Below are 19,866 nucleotides of genomic sequence, written 5' to 3' on the forward strand. Positions count from 1 at the left end.
CTTCTGCATATCCAAATTAACTTAATTTGCTCATTTATTCATCTACTTTAAATATATACTCTTATCAAACTGTAGGTTATTACAATAATCTTGCCAATGTTCTTATCTGTTTACAGTTTATCTGTAAATATTCAACAAACCATTTCCATTTTTTAATAAAAAGTTTGTTATCTTGATTTCTTATTCGTCTGGGAAGTTTCACCATTACTGCATATCTCATAAGTTTTTATATCCATTCTTCTTTTGCTGGGACTTCTGCCTCTTTCCATTTAGGGGCAAGTAACATTCTTGCCGCTGTAGCAGCGTACATGAAGAAGTTTCTATATAGTTTCGGAAGTTCTGTCCCTATAATTCCCAAAAGAAAAGCTTCTGGGCTTTTTTTACAAACATTATTTTAAACATCCTTTTCAATTCAGTATATATCATTTCCTAGTAAGCTTTAACCTTACTACAAGACCACCACATATGATAAAAAAGAACCTTCTTTCTCTTTACGTTTCCAACACTTCTTTGATTTAGACTTGTACATTTTTGCCAATTTACTCGGTGTTAGATACCATCAATATATCATTTTCATGTAATTTTCTCTTAGATCATAACATGCTCTCAGTTTTATATCCATATTCCACAATCCTTCCCATGCTTCCATATCTATATGATGACCAATATCTATTGCCTAATCTATCATTGAGGATTTTACTTGCTCATCCTTTGTCTCCCATTCCAATAATATTCCAATATTCCAATAATATTTGTCACAGGCGGTGCGTTGTGACTACTCTAGAGTAACGACTCTCCACGCCTTTGCCTTTTCATGCTTTTATTACGTGCAGTCTATTTACAGTGATAGAGCTATGCAGGATACATCCGTCTAGTCTGAACCAGAACCCTGGAATGGCGCGCTCCGCGTCTTCTTCCAGCATAAGAGTCTGGGCACGCCAAATCGCCTTCCGCATTTCCTCCTGCGTAATTCCGGAACCGGAGGGGAAAAGGGCCTCCTTTCCCTGTTTTCCATCTCCCCCTTTCCCCCCCTCTCTCTTCCTCTCCCACGTGTAGCAGGGGCTCTCCTAAGCTGCCAGAGCCCCGTCTCCTCCTTCCTCCTTCCTCACTTGACTCTTTCCCCTTCCCGCTGGCGCTACTGCTGGTGGAGGAACTGCTCCTCAGGATGGGAGGGGGCTCTCTGTACTCTTTGCCCCTCACAATATTTTATACATTTTAGACAACATTTTTACATTACATTCCAACAGGTCTCTCTCCAGTTGTGATATTTGTTGGGGAGGGAGTAATGGTTCTTGAGCTTTGGAATGCAAAGCTCTTTAGAACTGCAGGCAAATACAGAAAACTGGGAAAGTGTAGATTAATCAAAGTAGCAGCGGACTGTTAATTGCTAACCATGATATTTGCCTTTCAGATACTGCTCTAGACACTCTTCCCAACCAGCTGACAGCTACATCAGAATACCTGTCCATCGTAGATACTGCAGCATATATAGATATCAGCTACCCACCGCTCCTGAGGCCTGAGAGGAAAGTGGATGTCATTATACATTTAAATTATTCTTCAGGATCACAAACATCTGTGAGACATTTTTAGTTTTTGAATCATTGCTTTCTAGTTTTATATTGATTATGAACCCTAGAGAAAATGATAAGCATCAGTTGACGTGTTCTTATGTTATACACACCACTTGGAAACAAAATAAAAAAAAATCCTTCAGTAGCACCTTAAAGACCAACTAAGTTTTTATTTTGGTATGAGCTTTCGTGTGCATGCACACTTCTTCAGATACACTGAAACAGAAGTCACCAGACCCTTATGTATATTCAGAGGGTGGGGGTGGGGGTGATGGGAATGGGTGATGGGCTGATAGGAGTGGTAAACCTGTTGTTGACTGTTAACGACTGTATGTGATAACTAGTGGTGTTCTGTTATTTTCTTTTTTGGGTCTGTCTTGCAGCAGGTTCTCTCTAGGTTGATACTCTCTAGGTCTGGCTCTGTTGATCTGTTGTTTAACTTCATCAGGTGGATATTTTAATTCTAAAAATGTTTGCTGTAGATCTCTTAGGTGAGATTCTCTGTCTGTCTGTAGAGTTGGAACAGATGCGGTTGTTACAACCCTACATTACAACATGATCAAGCTTTCCTTAGCACCTCAGCCCTTGCTTCCCCCCCCCCGCAAGACCAATTGCAGTCATTAACAGTCGTTAACAGTCATCAACAGGTTTACCACTCCTATCAGCCCATCACCCATTCCCATCACCCCCACCCCCACCCTCTGAATATACATAAGGGTCTGGCTTCTTCTGATGAAGTGTATCTGATGAAGTGTGCATGCACACGAAAGCTCATACCAAAATAAAAACTTAGTTGGTCTTTAAGGTGCTACTGAAGGAATTTTTTTTTATTTTGTTTCAACTCAGACCAACACGGCTACCTACCTGTAACTAACACCACTTGGAGGCTGCTTGAAAAGGCTTGTCACAGTGTAATGTAGCTTTGTCTCATGGGTTGCCCCCATTTTGTGAAGCCATTTCACACCATTACCAGTAGAAACACAATGGGCTCATACGCATACTAAGCTGTTCCATATGGGCTGATCAGAGCATGCTGCAGCCGCTACTACCCACAACTTTTACTGTACAGCCTCCAGTTGGAAGCCATAGCTTCTGAAGTCCATAGTTGGTTGGCTTTAAAAAGAAGCAACTTCAGTTAAGTGTGACCTTATTTTCAAACGCCTCAGTTTCTTTACTCAGCTGTCACTCTAACCATCTCACCCTCGGTCTTCACAATAGTTGGTTTCACTGATAAATTCCCTAAATTGATAGTGGGGCAATTGTACATATATTTCAAAATGACCAAATTTAAATCTGAAATTGATAAAACAAATTAAAACTTCAGCGTTTTGCAGGTCTTTTTTTACTACACGATAACATTTAACTGGCTGCTTGACAAAGCCAGGCCTGCTGGACCTATAATAGAATCATAGAATTGTAGAGTTGGAAGGGACCCCAAGAGGCATCTAGTCCAATCCCCTACAATGCAGGAATCTCAGCTAAAGCATCTATGGCAGATGGCCACCCAAACTCTGCTTAAAAACCTCCAAGATTCAAGTACCAGTCTGGTTGACTATATGGATTCTCTCCCTCTCTCTGTGTAATATCTTATTCTTCACGATAGGCAGCAAAATGAGATAGTCCTCAGAGCTGATGATACAGCAGACTACTCATTAGTTATTAGGATCCAGTATTACAGGGGTATGGCCCCTCTGTTTCCTGCTTTTCACCTTGGTCTTTGCTACTTTTCCTCTACCATTGAGTCTTTATCTTAGACCTGCTTCCCTTCCTACTCCTGGCTTGCTTTTTGTCACTGTGGCCTTCTGAATTGTGGATATAAGTTAAGTTTTTGTGATTTTGCTTTGCTGCCTGGATTTAGACTTTTTCATGATTCTAGAGATTCATTGGACTAGTCAGTCCGTGATGATGATCATACAGTGGGACATTAGTGAAACATGTGGGTTATAACTAGGGTTGGGTTCATCAGCCTATGAGTTATTTTTTTGCGGGTTGAGAATTCAGTTCTAGGTTCAGATCCCACCCCAAGGAAAATCTGGGAGTCTAATTTGGATATCTGAGGAAAATGTCCTTCCCTTGTCCCTGGACACTCACACCTGATATATAGCCAGATGATTTTATTCACATTAACAAAAGGCACCAGCAAAAAAAAAAAATAGCAACAGACAAATCCACAAATATGCCCCCAGGTTCAAAACTTCACACTTCCGACTGAGGTCAAACGTGTCCCTGAAAGTCTATGTCCATTGACCTCACTTACAGATATGCCAATAATGCAGTCAGTGAATTGGAGTCCCTATCCCACACTGCCAAGACAAAAAAACAAACAAACCAACCCTGTGAACATTGCAATATACAGTGATCCAGCAGGTGGCTCAAGCAAATGTAGTGTTGTGATTCAGATCTTGCAGTTTCCAATGGAATCCAAACACTGTGACAATGTTCTAGATATTTATTGAAAATAGATATTTATTGAATAGATATTTATTGAAAATTCAGACCTGGGAAAGCTGGCCTCCGTAATAAGACAGCATATAGTTTGAAACACCTCTGATGTAAATGTACCAAGTGGCCAATCAGAAACTGCTTACCAAATGGTTCCATCTTCATAATGGTTTTGTGATTTCCATTACATGAGGACTAACCCAGCTCAGACCAGTTGGCATATTGTAAGAAAGAACTGAAGTGGGAAATTGATTGTAGATAAAGCCAAATACAGCTATTCCCCAGCTGGGTTCCAGACTCCCAGACACTCTGGATCAGGGGTGGGGAACCTGTGCTCCTCCAGATGTTGCTGAATTACAACTCCCATTACCCCAACCATTGGTCATGCTGGCTGCTGCTGGTGGGAGTTGTAGTTCAGCAACATCTGGAGGGCCACAGTGCCTCTCCCCTGCCCTAGTTGATGGCACAGGTTTATATTAGAATGGAGGATTTCTCTGCTGTTCTGTTTTACCTTCCGGTGCTACTTCTTCTTGCCTTCATCCTACTTCTCATCAAAAGTTAATCATGCTCTTCTCTCACTTGTCAACCAGATGAGAATTAGCCAGGCATCTTAATGATTATCTGTATTTTTATTGTTTAAATGGTGTTTTATGTTTGAATGGAGTACACCTCCCGATATGGTGGCATCAAAATACTTTGATATACAAGTTAATGCAAAGATAGTGAGTTGTGAACCAGTAAGTAAGTCCATAATTCACATTTGATCTTTCACCGAGGACTCGCTTAAAAGGTAAAGGGACCCCTGACCATTAGGTCCAGTCGTGACTGACTCTGGGGTTGCAGCGCTCATCTCGTGTTATTGGCCAAAGGAGCCGGCGTACAGCTTCCAGGTCATGTGGCCAGCATGACAAAGTCGCTTCTGGCAAACCAGAGCAGCACATAGAAATGCCATTTACATGCTTGGAGCGGTACCTATGTATCTACTTGCACTTTGACGTGCTTTTGAACTGCTAGGTTGGCAGGAGCTGGGAACCGAGCAACGGGAGCTCACCCCGTCGCAGGGATTCAAACCGCCGACCTTCTGATCAGCAAGCCCTAGGCTCTGTGGTTTAACCTATAGCGCCACCTGCGTCCCAAGAACTCGCTTAGACATCCATTAAAAAGTAGGAATCTCTCATCTCCAGATCCTCATTTGCTTCCTCTTGAAAGATTTATTTATGTAATGTGTGTAAAGCAGTTCAAAATAAACCCAAAGGACACACTCCGCTTCTCTAGAGGAGCAACACCCATTCATGGATTCCCATAGGCTCAGTAGAGTCAGGTTTGTCTCCACCTGCCTATCACACATAAATGCACATGAAGTCTGCACATCACGGTGGGAAGTGAAGTGTATGGGAAGGTCTCAAACCTAAGCATCTTTGTATCTAAAAAAACAAAATACATTATTTCAGTAAGGGCGTAGTCTCATTTCAGTTTTTGTCTTACGATAATCCAGCCTTTACACGAAGCCTCCAGATACTTTGCCAAGCAAGGAATTCCTTTCCCCAAAATAGATCTGAGTCATATTAAGGATAAGGATCTGAAGGAGTGCTATGTCTTTGAAGATCTCAAGAATTCAAAAGCACCCATTGTGATTTTCTTTCCTCTGATAAATGACACATTCCGAAAATATAAAGTACCAGGTAAGTGTGTGTTTGTTTGTTTGTTTGTTTGTTTGTTAGCTGGGAGTGCCCAGAGCTGCCTGGGAATTTTTAGAAGTAAAAATATATTGTGATGGGTTTTTTTTATATGGATAGAGTAATTTCTGAGTTTTGACACATCACACCAGAAATCAGGTGAAGTCATACCAAAGTCATCGCCCTCACCTTGGGAACTCTTGTGCTGGGTTTAGCAGTGATATCTTGGCAGGCACCCATTTCTCATTTACACCAGCTTTTCGCCCAAACAAGGACCCCACCCCCAAATATGCTGTTTTGCTGGCACAGCTAATGCGACCATATTAACATTGGGGTACCTGTTCATGCAAATACCTTCCCATTTTGGATGGGAACTTTTCCTGTGATTCACACAGTGCAGAGATAGCATATTTATTGGATCTCATTTCAAAAGTGCCACTGATCAGCTTTTGCAAAGAGGAAGACAACACATGCAGAGACAAGTAGGCTTTGAGTGTCAGTAATGTGATAATGACCTTTGTTTTGCAGGTGTGGAACGCAGCCCCTCTGAACTGAAGCAGGGTGATGTTAATGTGACTGGTCCCTTTTCTCCATATGGACTCCAAAGCTTTACATATACAGAGGAGGATTTTGATAAACTGGTGGGATTGACCAGCTACAATATTCAGAATAATGAAGATTCGATCCTCCACGCTTTGCGAAGAGCAGTAGAGAGAAAAAGACACCAAACAAAATAGGCATTATGGGGAAACCTATCCAGAAGATAGATGCATATCTTTTGCATTGAGTTAATCATTATATATTTATATATAATAATGTGCTATGTTTTCCACAGATTAGTTCATCTTCACTGGCTACCTCAGCTTAAAATAATATAGTCTTACTGCACTTTGAAAATGTATGTAGCCCAGTAGTTTGCAAACCATTTGTTCTGGAAACCTAAAGAATTTGACTTAGCTGCTACTCAGGACTTTCCTGAGCCCCCTGTTATGTACAGTGGTACCTCGAGTTACAAACGCTTCGAGTTATAAACACTTCAGGTTACAAACTCCACTAACCCAAAAGTAGTACCTTGGGTTGAGAACTTTGCCCCATGATGGGAACGGAAATGAGAACGGAAATGAGAACAGGGCAGCGGGAGGCCCCATTAGTGAAAGCGCGCCTCAGGTTAAGAAGAAGAAGAGTTTGGATTTGATATCTTGCTTTATCACTACCCTAAGGAGTCTCAAAGTGGCTAACAATCTCCTTTCCCTTCTTCCCCCACAACAAACACTCTGTGAGTCGTCCGTGCCTGGACCTATTGGTCAGGGGTCCCTTTACCTTTACCTTTTTACACTTTTGTCTTTATGAAACAAACTGGAGATTGTCACTATAAGGCAATAATTTATGTTTACTCTTTTTCCTCCAGTAGTTTTACATATGGAGGGATTCTTCAGGGAACTGGTGGCATATTATTTATTAACAATTAAACTTGCAGGCTACTACTCAGCTATATGACCTCAAAACGGTGTGTGAGTTTTTCTGTTTCTTTTAAACAAGGCGGCCATGATAAAAATCCAGTTCAGCCACAATCCTGAAAATCCGAAGGGGTAAAAAGGAAGAGTACGATGGGCCAAAGGATTATGAGATAGAACTGTTCTTGACCTCAGAGTTCAAGAGAGCAAGGCCTGCTGGATTTTCCTAGGGAAAGAATGTCATAATACGACCTCAATTCTAAATGCAATTTACTAACTAGATATGCCCAATTGGAAACAGTGCAAGATGTTTCTGAGCAAACATGCTAGTACATTCCCCACAGCCTGTTTCTTGGCAGTACTGAGCCAATACCTCAGCTACTCTCCCAGAGGCATAGCAAGGTCAGGTGGTACCCGGTGCGAAAAAAATTGTCACCCTCCCACAAGTTGGGAGTCGCGGGTGGGTGGCACGCCCGGGAATGACATTTGGCGCACCATCCACACGACTACCCCCGGGCTACCCCCAGCGTCCTCGGTGTTGCTCCTGGGGGCTGTGCGTCCTATCCGGGCTGGCTGCAGCTGCGGCAGCGTCTTCCCTTAGTGCTTGCAAGGCATCCTGAGCCCTAGAGGAGGAAGGAGAAGAAGAGTGTTGGCCAATAGAGGAGAGGCTGCCCCGCAGATTCAGCAGCGGAGCTAACCACTCACGCACCAGAAATGGTGAACATGCCGTGCACCCAGGGGGTGGAGTGAGCCGCCCAGGGGGTTATCGGCGCAGCAATCTGCGCCCATTGGGGGCGATCGGCACAGTGATCGGCACCCAGGGGGCAATGGGCAAGGTGATTGGCGCCCATTGGGGATGATTGGAGCGGTGATCAGCATGCAGGGGGGCGATTGGCGTGGCGATTGGCACCCAGGGGGGCAATGGGCATGGCTATCGGCGTCCATTAGGGGCGGTCGGCGCAGTGGTTGGCGCCCAGGGGGCCGATCACAATGATCGGTGCCTAGGGGAGATTTTGTCACACACCCCCACAGAGATGATACCTGGATCGGACCACCCCCACCTTCCTACACCCCTGTACTTTCCTGAGTTCCAGATTTCCCTCAAAATATCTGGATGCACTGCTAAGCCAATTTGTACTTTTCTGCTCCTTCCACCTCATGAGAAGAGAAGAATCCTTGGAAAAGACCCTGATGTTGGGAAAGATTGAGGGCACTAGGAGAAGGGGACGACAGAGGACGAGATGGTTGGACAGTGTTCTCGAAGCTACGAACATGAGTTTGACCAAACTGCGGGAGGCAGTGCAAGACAGGAGTGCCTGGCGTGCTATGGTCCATGGGGTCACGAAGACATGTCGGACATGACTAAACGACTAAACAACAACAAGCTCCTCCTTTGTTTCCTGGACTGGCAGGAAGGAGGGATTGCACAAGCTGCTTTCACCAACTGGCAGCTCATGCATAAACTAATAACACTCTGTTGATGGTTTAGTTCTATATTATTTATTACCTTTGTATACCACCCAAACCACTGAGTTATTTGGGTGGTTTTACCATCATAGCTTCTTGTGATTGCACCTATTTGCCCAGTTTGAAACTTTTAGAGAGAGAACATGACAGACTTCCTCTGTCAATAGTTTTCTGTTTTCTTGGGAAATTGGAAAAAAGTGGTCTAATAACCAGGGAAGCAGGACGTGACCTTGAGTTTTCACCTGGTGGTGTTGAGGGGAAACATGGAGAATAGCCGGTGTGCTGTTAGAAACTTCCCAGGCTTGAAAGTAAGTAAAGTGGTGGTAAAAGCTCACAACCCAGGCTTAGCCCGTAAGTCCTCTGTTGGGTTTCTCCCCCTTTTTCTTTTCTGTAGAATAGCCTCTAGAGGGCAGTACACCATCAAGTGACCACCTGCAGACAACTGAAATAAAATGTCTGTTACTGTTGAAATGTTTGAAATTTTGCAGACAAATAATTTCACATTTACCGTGAAACTGAATAAATAATATGGAAGCAAAGGAGTTTCTTTCTGTGCTGGTAATGCTTGTAGACCATAGCTGCCAAGTCTCCCGCTGAAAAATGCAGGATCAGCAGTGGCACGGCACTGGAAGTCGCTTCTACGCATGTCCAGACATGCGTAGAAGCAACTTCCGGTGCCAGCGCTGCCCGATTTCCGGTGCCCAGGTACCCGAAATAGAGCCTCCCTGGCAGGTAAGAAATCCGGGGGATTTCCGGGATTTTTTTCTATTCGGGATAACAGCGGGAAACAGATTAAAATCCGGGCTGTTTCCCCACGAAAAATGGGAGACTTGGCAGCTATGTTGTAGACTGTGCTGCATTTATAACAACATAACACCAAGGAGGGAAATTAGCAACTTAATGTGCTGTAGAGGGAAATGAGAGGCAGGTGGGCCTCATCAACCTGAGAAGGTAGCCCATCTAGGAAAAGGAAAACTGATCCTAACTTTCCACTGCCCTGTGGCTATACTTATCTGTGAGAGAGGCTTCAGGAGTAAACCCTGAGGAATAATCTCTCTGTGTTGCCTTGCAGAACATCTTCTGGAGAAGACAAGGCCAATGAGTAAACCCTGCACAAATCCATAGTGGCAAACTGCCCAGTCTTGGGCCCCAGGAGAGGCCATCTCAGTGCTGCTAATGTGGCAAAAACAACATGGGAGGCAACAAGTTATAAACTCAACCTGATTGGTGTAAGGTTGCCTTTGATGGTGGGAGAGAACATTGTGTCTCACTGGTCAGCCACCCCAGTCAATAAGGTGCTGACCTGCCACTGTCTTCCTGCTTCAATGGGTTTGTGGAGCTCAGAGTAGCACTTGACAAGTGGACCAGTCTACTGCACTAGGCAGCAAAGGAAAGGAAACAAACAAACAAACCCTCTTGCGCTTAGCAATCTGGAATGTCAGGACCATATGTCCTGGCTTTTCTGCCGACCTGCTGCAGGTCAACTACTCTTGGAAGACCATCATCATTGACTGTGAGCTGCAAACACTCAACACTGAGGTTGGCGCTTTGCGTGGCGATACCCCAACCCCTCCCAAATAAAATAAGACACAAGACACGGTGACTAAGGTTAAATGGGCGTAAAAGGCCACAACTTTATTGATTACGGATGTAGAGAGGTATTGGCATTAGGCATTGGATCTAACCGACTATATCCAACTCCAGCCCGTTGTGCTGGCAGTCTGTGAAGGGTTAACCACCGTTGGGTGAGTCCTGCGATGCCCTCACCTTCCATGGCTTTGGACATGGCCACTCCCCTGGACTCCTTAAGGGAGTATCCCTCCGCGTTTTGGGGGAGGTGATGGCAGCGGAGCAGACTCGAGCGACAACAAAGTAAAGGCTGGAGAAGCGGCGAAGCAACGCAGTAGAAAAAAGCTGTAGCGGTTGGGGGCAGGAACAAAGAGACCGGACCCCGGCCGCGCGCACACTTAAAAGCCTTAAGCCACGCCCCCAGAGCGACCATCCCCCCAGCACTTGAAGGGCTCATGGTCCGCCAGAAGGAAGGGACTTTACAGGGAACCAGGCACTGTAACTCTCAAGCAGTTTGACTTTACCTCTGATGGATCACTCTTCCAATGTCTCTCGAAACAATGCCCAGAACTACCTACTGACATGTAGAGGGCAGTAGGACTCTCCCTTTATATTCCTACATCTACACTAGATAAGTGGGGTGAGATTATTTTCTTTGGACTCCACCCAAAGGAATACCAGTATATCCAGCCAGACCAGAACATCGATGGTTAAAACATAAACTTCTTCTTAATTAAGAAACTTCCAGAACAAGGAGTCCAGCCAGACCAGAACATTGATGGTTAAAGGAAAAACTTGTTCCCAATTAAGAAGCTTCCAGAACAAAGAGTCATTATATAGAGAGTTGCTCTGGTGTTCTGACATAACATACTTGACTGCCCTACTTGTGAGAAATTGTTCTCAAACATACTGTAACTATGAATATGTGCTTGAATGAAGGGGTTAAGACCAGAGAGGTCTATTCCTTGACTCAGCTAGGTCACACACCCTTAACTTCATGAGGGAGGAAGTGAAGCTACTTCTCTTCCTCTCACATTCTCTCCACGCCATGTAACTGACCAGGACAGATATGTCTGAACTTGCTCCAATGTTTGAACTGCATGTTTGAAACTACGCTCTGCAGTTTGCACTCAAGAGTATTCTACCTGTGTTCTCCTTGCTGCTGCATGGAACAATGCATGAATCAGACCTTTGGATTTAATAAATAAAGCATTTTAAACCTAACAGTTTGCGATTTGTTCATTGCAAGAGGGGTAGAGGGGGGGGACTAGTGCTGTAAGAAATTAAACGTGACATGAAAAGGGTCTAACAGCCAGTATTCCATGCTATACTGCTGCTTAACTTTGAGTGTGTTTTAAACTCTGCTTGGGGCTCTGTCCCACTGTGCAAAGCCCCACGCTTTGAATCTGGGCACCCAGACAATTCTTTTGTTAATTACCCTCACATGTGTAAGCTCTATTTTCCCTCCACACTTCTCATATTCATAACAGCTATCTTAACTCTCGCAGGTGCTTTCATTATCCCTCTTGCCTCATATCCCCTCAGCTTCTCTGTCTCCCGCAGCCCCACTTTCCCCACTATGGCTGTCATTTTCCAACCAACACTCAGTCATTCCTTCTAACTGTATCCAATATTCCATCCCACTCGCCCCCTGCCCATTGCACTTCTGCCAGCTCTTCTGTCACACATACATGCAAGTTGTCTAATGTGAAGTGTTGGTATGAGAAGGAAAAATATAGGTGTATAAAATGATAATTCCCTGGATGCAGAAGAGGAGATGTGGCTGCATGGAAGACTTTCTTAGTGATAATGCCACAGTTCTGAAATACCCTCATCACTGAAGGCGGAACCAACTTCGACTATTTTTCAGGAGCAACTGAAGAATCTCGCCTTCTGTTAGATCATCTGAAAGGATCATTATTTGCCTGAGACTTAATTGGCTGGGAATGGTTGCATTTTGAAGTTTATTATATTGTCCCTTTTATTGTTTATTCAGTAAATTGCCGTGACCTAGTCTGCGCTTACATGTGATGAGGGGTAGATTATGCAAATAATAAACAGGCAACTCAACCATGGAAAATGGCGGACTGGTCCACTGTAGAATCATAGAATATAAAGTTGGAAGGGACCCTGAGGGTTGTCTAGTTCAACCTCCCACAATGTAGGAATCCTGTCCACACCCATCCTTCAGTGGCCTCAAACCACCAAACTCCTGGTTAACAGCCAGACACACTGACCCATTATCACACACACAAAAGCCCTAACTATAACAATGTTGTCAACACATGTCCGTCATCTTTTTCTTTTTGAGCTAAAAAGGATCTGAGACTTTGACATGCATAAAGGCATTTTTGTATTTAAGGTAAAGGTAAAGGACCCCTGGACGGTTAAGTCCAGTCAAAGGCGACTATGGGGTTGCAGCGCTCATCTCACTTTCAGGCCGAGGGAGCCGGTGTTTGTCCACAGACAGCTTTCCAGGTCATGTGGCCAGAATGACTAAATGGCTTCTGGAGCAACAGAACACCAGGACGGAAGCCAGAGCACACGGAAACACCGTTTACCTTCACGCCACAGCAGTACCTATTTATCTACTTGCACTGACGTGCTTTCAAACTGCTAGGTTGGCAGGAGCTGGGACAGAGCAATGGGAGCTCACCCCGTTGTGGGTATTTGAACCACCAACCTTCTGATTGGCAAGCCCAAGAAGCTCAGTGGTTTAGACCACAGCACCATCCATGTCCCTATTTTTACCTTTACCATTTAAGTATTTATACCAGCAGGAACCACTCACCCACAAGTGTCCCCTGATCTTTCCCAGGTTCCCGGGATTCTTTGGATTAATGACTGTTTAAATTGGTATGATGCTGCCTTAAATGTATAGTGTCAATAGGGCCACAGAAAATTCTCCTTATCTAGCAGGAAATATTTCTAAGAAAAACCAATGGCATTCAATTTGAATTCATTGTAATGGATTGCTATCATAACCTAATCCAGGTTTGGCAGGAGACTGTGCTGCTCCTTTTGACAGTGTTGCAGGTCTAATTTGCCTTTTTGAAAAATCTTTTTAAAAAGAACAGTTAATTGCCATGACATACATTGCAAATAGCAACTAATTAATGTGTTTGAAATCTTGTTCCATGTCACTAACCTCTCCCTCCGCTAAATTGCCTCTATGTGGGTGCAGGATATATCTTTATACCAATGAATCATTGGAATTCAGGAACTTAGAATTATGAGGCACCTAAGAGGATAGGAAGGAAAGTATAACAGTCATACTATAATTCTTAGTGGGACAAGTATGCTAGTCATTTAAGAAACAACGGGCTATCTAACTCAACATCCTTTCCCCGTAGCATCCAACCAGATACCCCTGGGTTACTCACTAGCAAAATGTGAAGACAATAACCCTCTCCCACTCGTGCTCCCCACAACTGATATTCAGAGGCATGCTACTTAAGCCTGGAAGCAGCATACATAAGAATAACCTTCCCCCAAACTCAAAAGTAGTGCCGCCCCTGGGAGCTGCCTGGCTGATGCTGCCCCACAACAGGGTCTTTTCAGTGGTGGTTCTTCAATTTAGGGTGCCATCCCCTATGAAGTATGCCTGTTTGCACCATTACAGTATTAACTTTCAGTATGAATTTGTAAAACATTCCTATTTAACCAGGGCTGGGGTGGCTGAAGAATGCTGTTTCTGCCAACCTCGAGTTCATTGTTCAGAAGAATGTATTTAACTGTAACTGACTTGTGACAGTGAATTCCACAGTTTAGATGGATAGATTGGTTTTATTTGTGTCTTATGGAAAGCATAGGGGTAGTACAGATACCTACAATCAAAACATTAGTAGCAGATATAGATTCCTGCTAGGACAAACACCAGAGAAGCAAATAGAAGCAAATTTTTGGAGCTGCTGCTGCAAAGGTGGTTGCCACCTTGCTTGTAATGGCTTTATTGTGGTCTGTCAACAGATCACAAGTCATATCTGTTAGGGTCCTGTCAGGGTCGGGGTGCAGGCAATGTAGAGGGGCAAAAATCGGCTAAAAATATGTCCGTAAATATCGATTATTGCCTCATAAGAAGTGGTTTTAAATAGAGGGTGAATTAAATGGGTGGAAGGGGGGGTTGGAGGAGAGGCGGAAAGAAGAGCTAATTTGTCCATGGCTAGGGGGCACAATCTGGACGGTCCTGCCAGGGGCGCAAGATCACCTAGCTATAGTTCTGAGTCGAGTCAGCTCTTGTTCTCAAAAGGTCTCTGGAAAAATGCACTCTGAGATCTCTTTAGAAGGGACAGTGCAACAGCTAATGTATGACACCTTTCACCTCCTCGATAACACAAACGCTTGCTGTGCATTGGGAATCCCCTTTACATTTCCCCTCCGAAAAGACTGAAGGCACATGTTTGGAAACACAGGGCAGTGAAAACTTTTCTAAGGCAACGAAAGCTAGGTCTAGAAAATACTGTTGAAAATATTGATCTCTCCTTATTAAAACTTAAACCAAGGAGAAAACACTTGATTGGCAGGAATATTTTCAAGAGAATCTACTTCAAAAACTGATTTAATAAGTGTACTAGGGAAGTCTGGGCATCCTCAAAGTAATATTGTGACAATATTGATGATAAAGGGCCAACCCACCCTTGCCATGTTGTTCTATGAAACTTTGTTTTTGCCTGATTATTTTCCTCAATATTCACCAGTCTTTTCCCATGACGTATGGTCACATTCCTCTATTATATGTATTTTTTTCCTGGATTTGTTGTAAGAATAAGAATGTAACTGTTTACTTGTCATTTGGTTCTGCAGTACATGTAATTTCCCCATTGATCTTCTGCATGCCGAGACTTCCTGCTTTATGGATGTGACATACTAACATCTGGGTAATCTTGGGCTAATCCATCAGGTTTGTTTAGATATGAGATAGTTTAGATATGAGATACCTCTTAGATATGAGATACCTCCCCACAGTGTGGGATGCTGGTCAAGATGCAAATCCCGTCTCATTATATTGTTGTATGGTTTGCATGGTATGCTTGTTAACACTTGCATTTGAAGTTACTCCATCAACTCTGTGGAGTGATTCAGATATATTTGCAACATTAACATTGCAAACTCTGATAATGTTGTTACACATAAAGCAGGCGGGAATGACTCCTAATCATCACAATCTAACTCCTAATCATCACAATGTAAAATGTAGCACTAACAACAGGTGATCATCACCTGCCATGAAAATTTTTATAGTAAAACAGAAGTGGTTTTACATACTTTTTCATTTAATTAACCATGTAATAGGACAAACCCACTGCTTACTCAATAAAAATGCCTTTAGTTTAAGCTAACATAGCTTTAATTGTCACCCTCCTGTTCTGATGAAGTAATGTTCAGCTGGTGAAGCTTGTGTGTTAATACATTGGTACCTTGTTCTCAAACTTAATACAGTGGTACCTTGGTTCTCAAACTTAACCTGTTCCAGAAGTCCGTTCCAAAACTAAAGCGTTTCAAAACCAAGGTGTGCTTTCCCATAGAAAGTAATGCAGAATGGATTAATCCGTTCCAGACTTTTAAAAACAACCCCTAAAACAGCAATTTAACATGAATTTTACTATCTAACGAGAGCATTGATCTGTAAAATGAAAGCAATGAACAATGTACTGCAGTCACACAATCAATCAATCAATCAGTAGCTGAACTAGGTTCCACATTGTCACAATAACAAAAACAAAAGAGCCGCAAAAACAAAAATGCAAAATAAATAGCAAAGACAGACCTCAGAGTGACACTCAAATCGGAAGTGTGACACTCAAATCAGAAGTGTAACACTTAAAACGGAGCACGTTCGGCTTCCGAAAAAGTTTGCAAACCGGAACACTTGCTTCCGGGTTTGCAGTGTTTGGGTTCCAAGTTGTTTGAGTACCAAGGCATTTGAGAACCAAGGTACCACTGTACTGTGGTTTTCAAACTTGTTAATGTCATAGAAGTGTTTCTCTCTATATATTTAACACCTGTGCTTTTTACTACAGAATCCCTGCACATTCCAGAGGATTCTGGGAGAGAATTGCGGTGTTTGCTTGAGTCACGGCAGGGCAGGAATAATGAACCTGTGGCCCTCTAGATGCTGCTGGACAACAACAACCTTCATCATCCCCGACTGTTGTTGATGAGAGATGGCAGCCAACAATATCTGGAGGGCGATAGGTCCTCCAGCCCTGATGCAGGGGATTCTCAGTGAAGCCCAGTATAAACTGAGAGTGTGCCCTAAAACACACCCAGCCCTCCTCTGTGGTTGCCATTTTAGTATTCTAGTATGAGATCAATAATGCGAGAAGTGTCACCTCCATTGCTATTTTTTCAAATGAAGAAGGCCCTGGGAAGTTTCCAAGGAGCCCCACATGTTGGACAAGTCAGATGTAGCCAATACTGAATTCAGTACCCAACAGCCTGGTTGGGAGTAAGGCAGCATTCTGCATCCCTAGCAATCCTAGGTGATGCTGGCAAGCCCTGGCTGAAATTACTCAAGTTTCATGCAATTAAAGTGAACTGAATACATAATCCTAGCTAGGGGATATGTAAATCCATGAGCTACTTTAAGCTGTTCCGTGGTATGGATGTAAAAATGCAACTAAAAATCATGCTACATCTACCACAGCACATTGCAATTAAAAAAACATTAAGAGATATGCCGAAAACTCCAGCAATTTTCAAGAGGTCCATGGAAGAGAAAAAATTGGGAATGAGGGCCATAAATCATCATAATACAAAACAGAATAGATGAAATGATATAACAATTGTGGTGAGAAATAAAGGAAAATTAAACATAAATCAATAAAAATCAACTTAATTAAAACCTGGCAGTCAAGCCAACAAATGACTTAATTACTTAGTTTGAATGAAGTAATTGTCTCCCTAGTTTTAAAATGGCATTGTGTTAGTGTCACGGGTTTCTGACGACTACTCTAGAGTAACGACGCTCCTCAGGTCACTTTTCCATAACGTGTTTATTGGTGCTGATATGTACAGTGAAGCAGGTGCAGAAACATGTCTCCTTACTCTGATGCAGAATCCGGAAGTGCCCCTCGGCACGAACGCTCCCAACATAAAAGGCGCGGGACACTGAATCTCCTCCCCTTTCGTCTTCTTCGTAATTCCGGAACCGGAGGAAAGGGTCTGCGTTCCATGTTTTCCCTCTCCCCCTTGTCCCCTTCTCTTTCCTCCCGTCTGTGGAGTCTGGGCTCTTTCATCCTGCCTGAGCCCGGGCACTCTCTCTCCGTGTCCTGACTTCCCTCCCCCGAGTCTGTGTTTCCTTCGCTACTCTGTGGGGAGCTACTCTTGATTATAGGGGGCGGTACTCTGTACTCTCTCCCCCTTACAGTTAGTTTTCAGATTTAGTTTCTGTAAGCAACAATTAACCATGATAAAATGTACAAACATAAAATCGAAATAACTGAAACTTATAATGAAAGTTTTGCAAAAGTGTTACAGAGTTTAGCTCATGCCCTGGCTAGTGCTGTTAAGAAACTAGCAACTCCTTTCAGTAACTTCTGGATAGCCTTGTTAAAGCAAAATAAGCCTAACTTTTGACACATTGGCTAATTGGAACAATTTTCAACTTGTCCAGCAAGATATTTTAAGTGTAACTATTATCCGTGTATTGGCATTGTTGATACAATGATGCTTTAGACCAGGCATATTTGGACTGTGTACACATTCCCACCTATTCTGCAACCAGCATGCTTCCGCCATTGCTTTGTGAAGCCATGTATGCATTATATTAGCCACAATCCACATCTATCCTGTAGTCACCCAAGAAATACTGCATGTTGATGTGTCTCTCCCCACCTGCCCACAACAAGATTAGATTTGTAGCCAAGCCATATGAAGACACCCATGTCCCCTCTCCACCCACAGGTGTGGCCAGGGGGCAACTTGAAAATGCATCACAAGTACCGATGCTTACAATGACACGCAAAAGTTATTTGAGATGCAGGGTGTGGGTGCTGAATGACCTCGCTGCGGTTTAAGTTGGTAAAGTGTACACAACTTCAGTTTTGACTAACTTAAGTTCACTGATTTCAGTGGGTCTTTTCTGAGCATGACTTTAAAAAGCTAAAGGGACGCCTGACCATTAGGTCCAGTCACGGACGACTCTGGGGTTGTGGCGCTCATCTCGCTTTATTGGCTAAGTACAGCTTCCGGGTCATGTGGCCAGCATGACCAAGCCACTTCTGGCAAACCAGAGCAGTGCACGGTTTGGAAGCAGTGCACAGAGAGTGGTACCTATTTATCTACTTGCACTTTGAGGTGCTTTCGAACTGCTATGTTGGCAGGAGCTGGGACCGAGCAATGGGAGCTTACTCCGTCACGGGGAATCGAACCGTCGACCTTCTGATCGGCAAGCCCTAGGCTCTGTGGTTTAACCCACAGCGCCACCCGCGTCCCTCTGAGCATGACTTACTTGAGTACAAATCTATGTCTGCTCATTGATTTTTAAAGTATTGTCTGTGCTTTTGATATTTTTGATTCACAACAGGGCTGACAACTTCAATAAAATAGGGGGGGCAGGTAAGCCCCACCCCACTTAACTGATCACAAGACACACAGTACACACACCATTTGAATGGTAATGCCCATCAATGTTGGGGGGGGCTCAAATATTTTGGGGGGGGACTGAAGGGACCTCGGCCCCTAGGAGCTGGTTTCCATGATTCACAATCTGTCTGTCAGTCTTCTAATTATCATATAATTGGACAGCTTCGTCATTTCATTTAGATTACTATTGTAAGGTGTCTTGAGTCTGTGCATGTTGTGGGGTAAAAGTTTTAAATTAAACCACAAAAAAATATCTCACAGGAAAACAACACCTGATAATTTTGTTATCCAGCACAAATCAGGTGAAAGGAGGTGAGATGGTGATGGAGTAACATCTCTAGGCAGAGCCTCCTTTGTAATTAGTGTTCTTTTCTCCTTCTTTTCATCTGAATTGGGTCACTAGAATTAGGGAAAACTGCTTTGAAACCGCTCAGAAAACAGCTGCTACCTGAGGGAGTATTCCAGCCTTGAGAGAAGTTGCACAAGTTAAATTCTTTATCTAGCACAAATCAACAGTTCTCAACTACTGCTTCACTGTAAACAGAAATGGGAGGGAGGGAGATTTAAAAAGTACATTTCACAACTCCATTCCTTTAGACAATGAGCCTCTTCCTTTTGTAGCTGTCTTATGAACTTCCTCTTCTACCTGAGTAGGAGAAAATGGGCTGGCATCTACATTCCTAAAGGGCGGGCCTTGAGTTTAGTTTTAAGATACCTCCTCAATTATTGTTGCCAGCACAGCAGCTGTAAGGATGTTTCAGGAGCACCTGCCAGCTCAACCGCCTTTCCCAGCTAAACATGCCTTCAATGTGCCTTCCAAAACAACATGCTGTTCCAGTTCATGTCAGGTAGGCATTCTATAAAAGAAAAATGTATATGCCCTCCCCCCAAAAAATAATTCTGGATATTTTATTGGGGGTGGTTGACTGTTCTATTATTTGAGCCACCCAAGAGCTGATTTTATGGTTTTGTTCTCAATATTTTCCTTTTCATTGCTCTGTTATACTTGTTCTCTCTGTTTTGTATGCCCGTATTTTTCTGTGTATAAAACAATGTTTTTTGCCAAAAAAAAAATGTCAAAAAATGGAGTTTGTCTTA

The 19,866-nt window shown here is 43.3% G+C and overlaps 3 protein-coding genes across 4 annotated transcripts in view; 2 read left to right on the forward strand and 1 right to left on the reverse strand.

The window, feature by feature from the left end:
* The window catches only part of LOC118083588 (cytosolic phospholipase A2 epsilon), a 48,107-nt gene extending 38,848 nt beyond the window's left edge, over window positions 1-9,259 (forward strand). The window contains exons 18-20 of the mRNA XM_035112122.3: window positions 1,412-1,578; window positions 5,512-5,698; window positions 6,221-9,259. Coding sequence (XP_034968013.3) covers window positions 1,412-1,578; window positions 5,512-5,698; window positions 6,221-6,429 — 563 coding nt within the window. The 3' untranslated portion in view covers window positions 6,430-9,259. The remainder of the gene's footprint in view (window positions 1-1,411; window positions 1,579-5,511; window positions 5,699-6,220) is intronic.
* LOC132591998 (uncharacterized) overlaps window positions 1-19,866 on the reverse strand; it is a 452,388-nt gene that overhangs the window by 50,983 nt on the left and 381,539 nt on the right. The window lies entirely within an intron of this gene.
* LOC118083572 (cytosolic phospholipase A2 epsilon) overlaps window positions 19,493-19,866 on the forward strand; it is a 49,931-nt gene continuing 49,557 nt past the window's right edge. For both annotated transcript variants that reach the window (XM_035112085.3, XM_035112095.3), the window contains exon 1: window positions 19,493-19,616. In XM_035112085.3, coding sequence (XP_034967976.3) covers window positions 19,521-19,616 — 96 coding nt within the window. In that variant the 5' untranslated portion in view covers window positions 19,493-19,520. The remainder of the gene's footprint in view (window positions 19,617-19,866) is intronic.

This window comes from Zootoca vivipara, chromosome 1 (assembly GCF_965207765.1).
Source record: "Zootoca vivipara chromosome 1, rZooViv2.hap1.1, whole genome shotgun sequence".
Classification (NCBI taxonomy): Eukaryota; Metazoa; Chordata; class Lepidosauria; order Squamata; family Lacertidae; genus Zootoca; species Zootoca vivipara.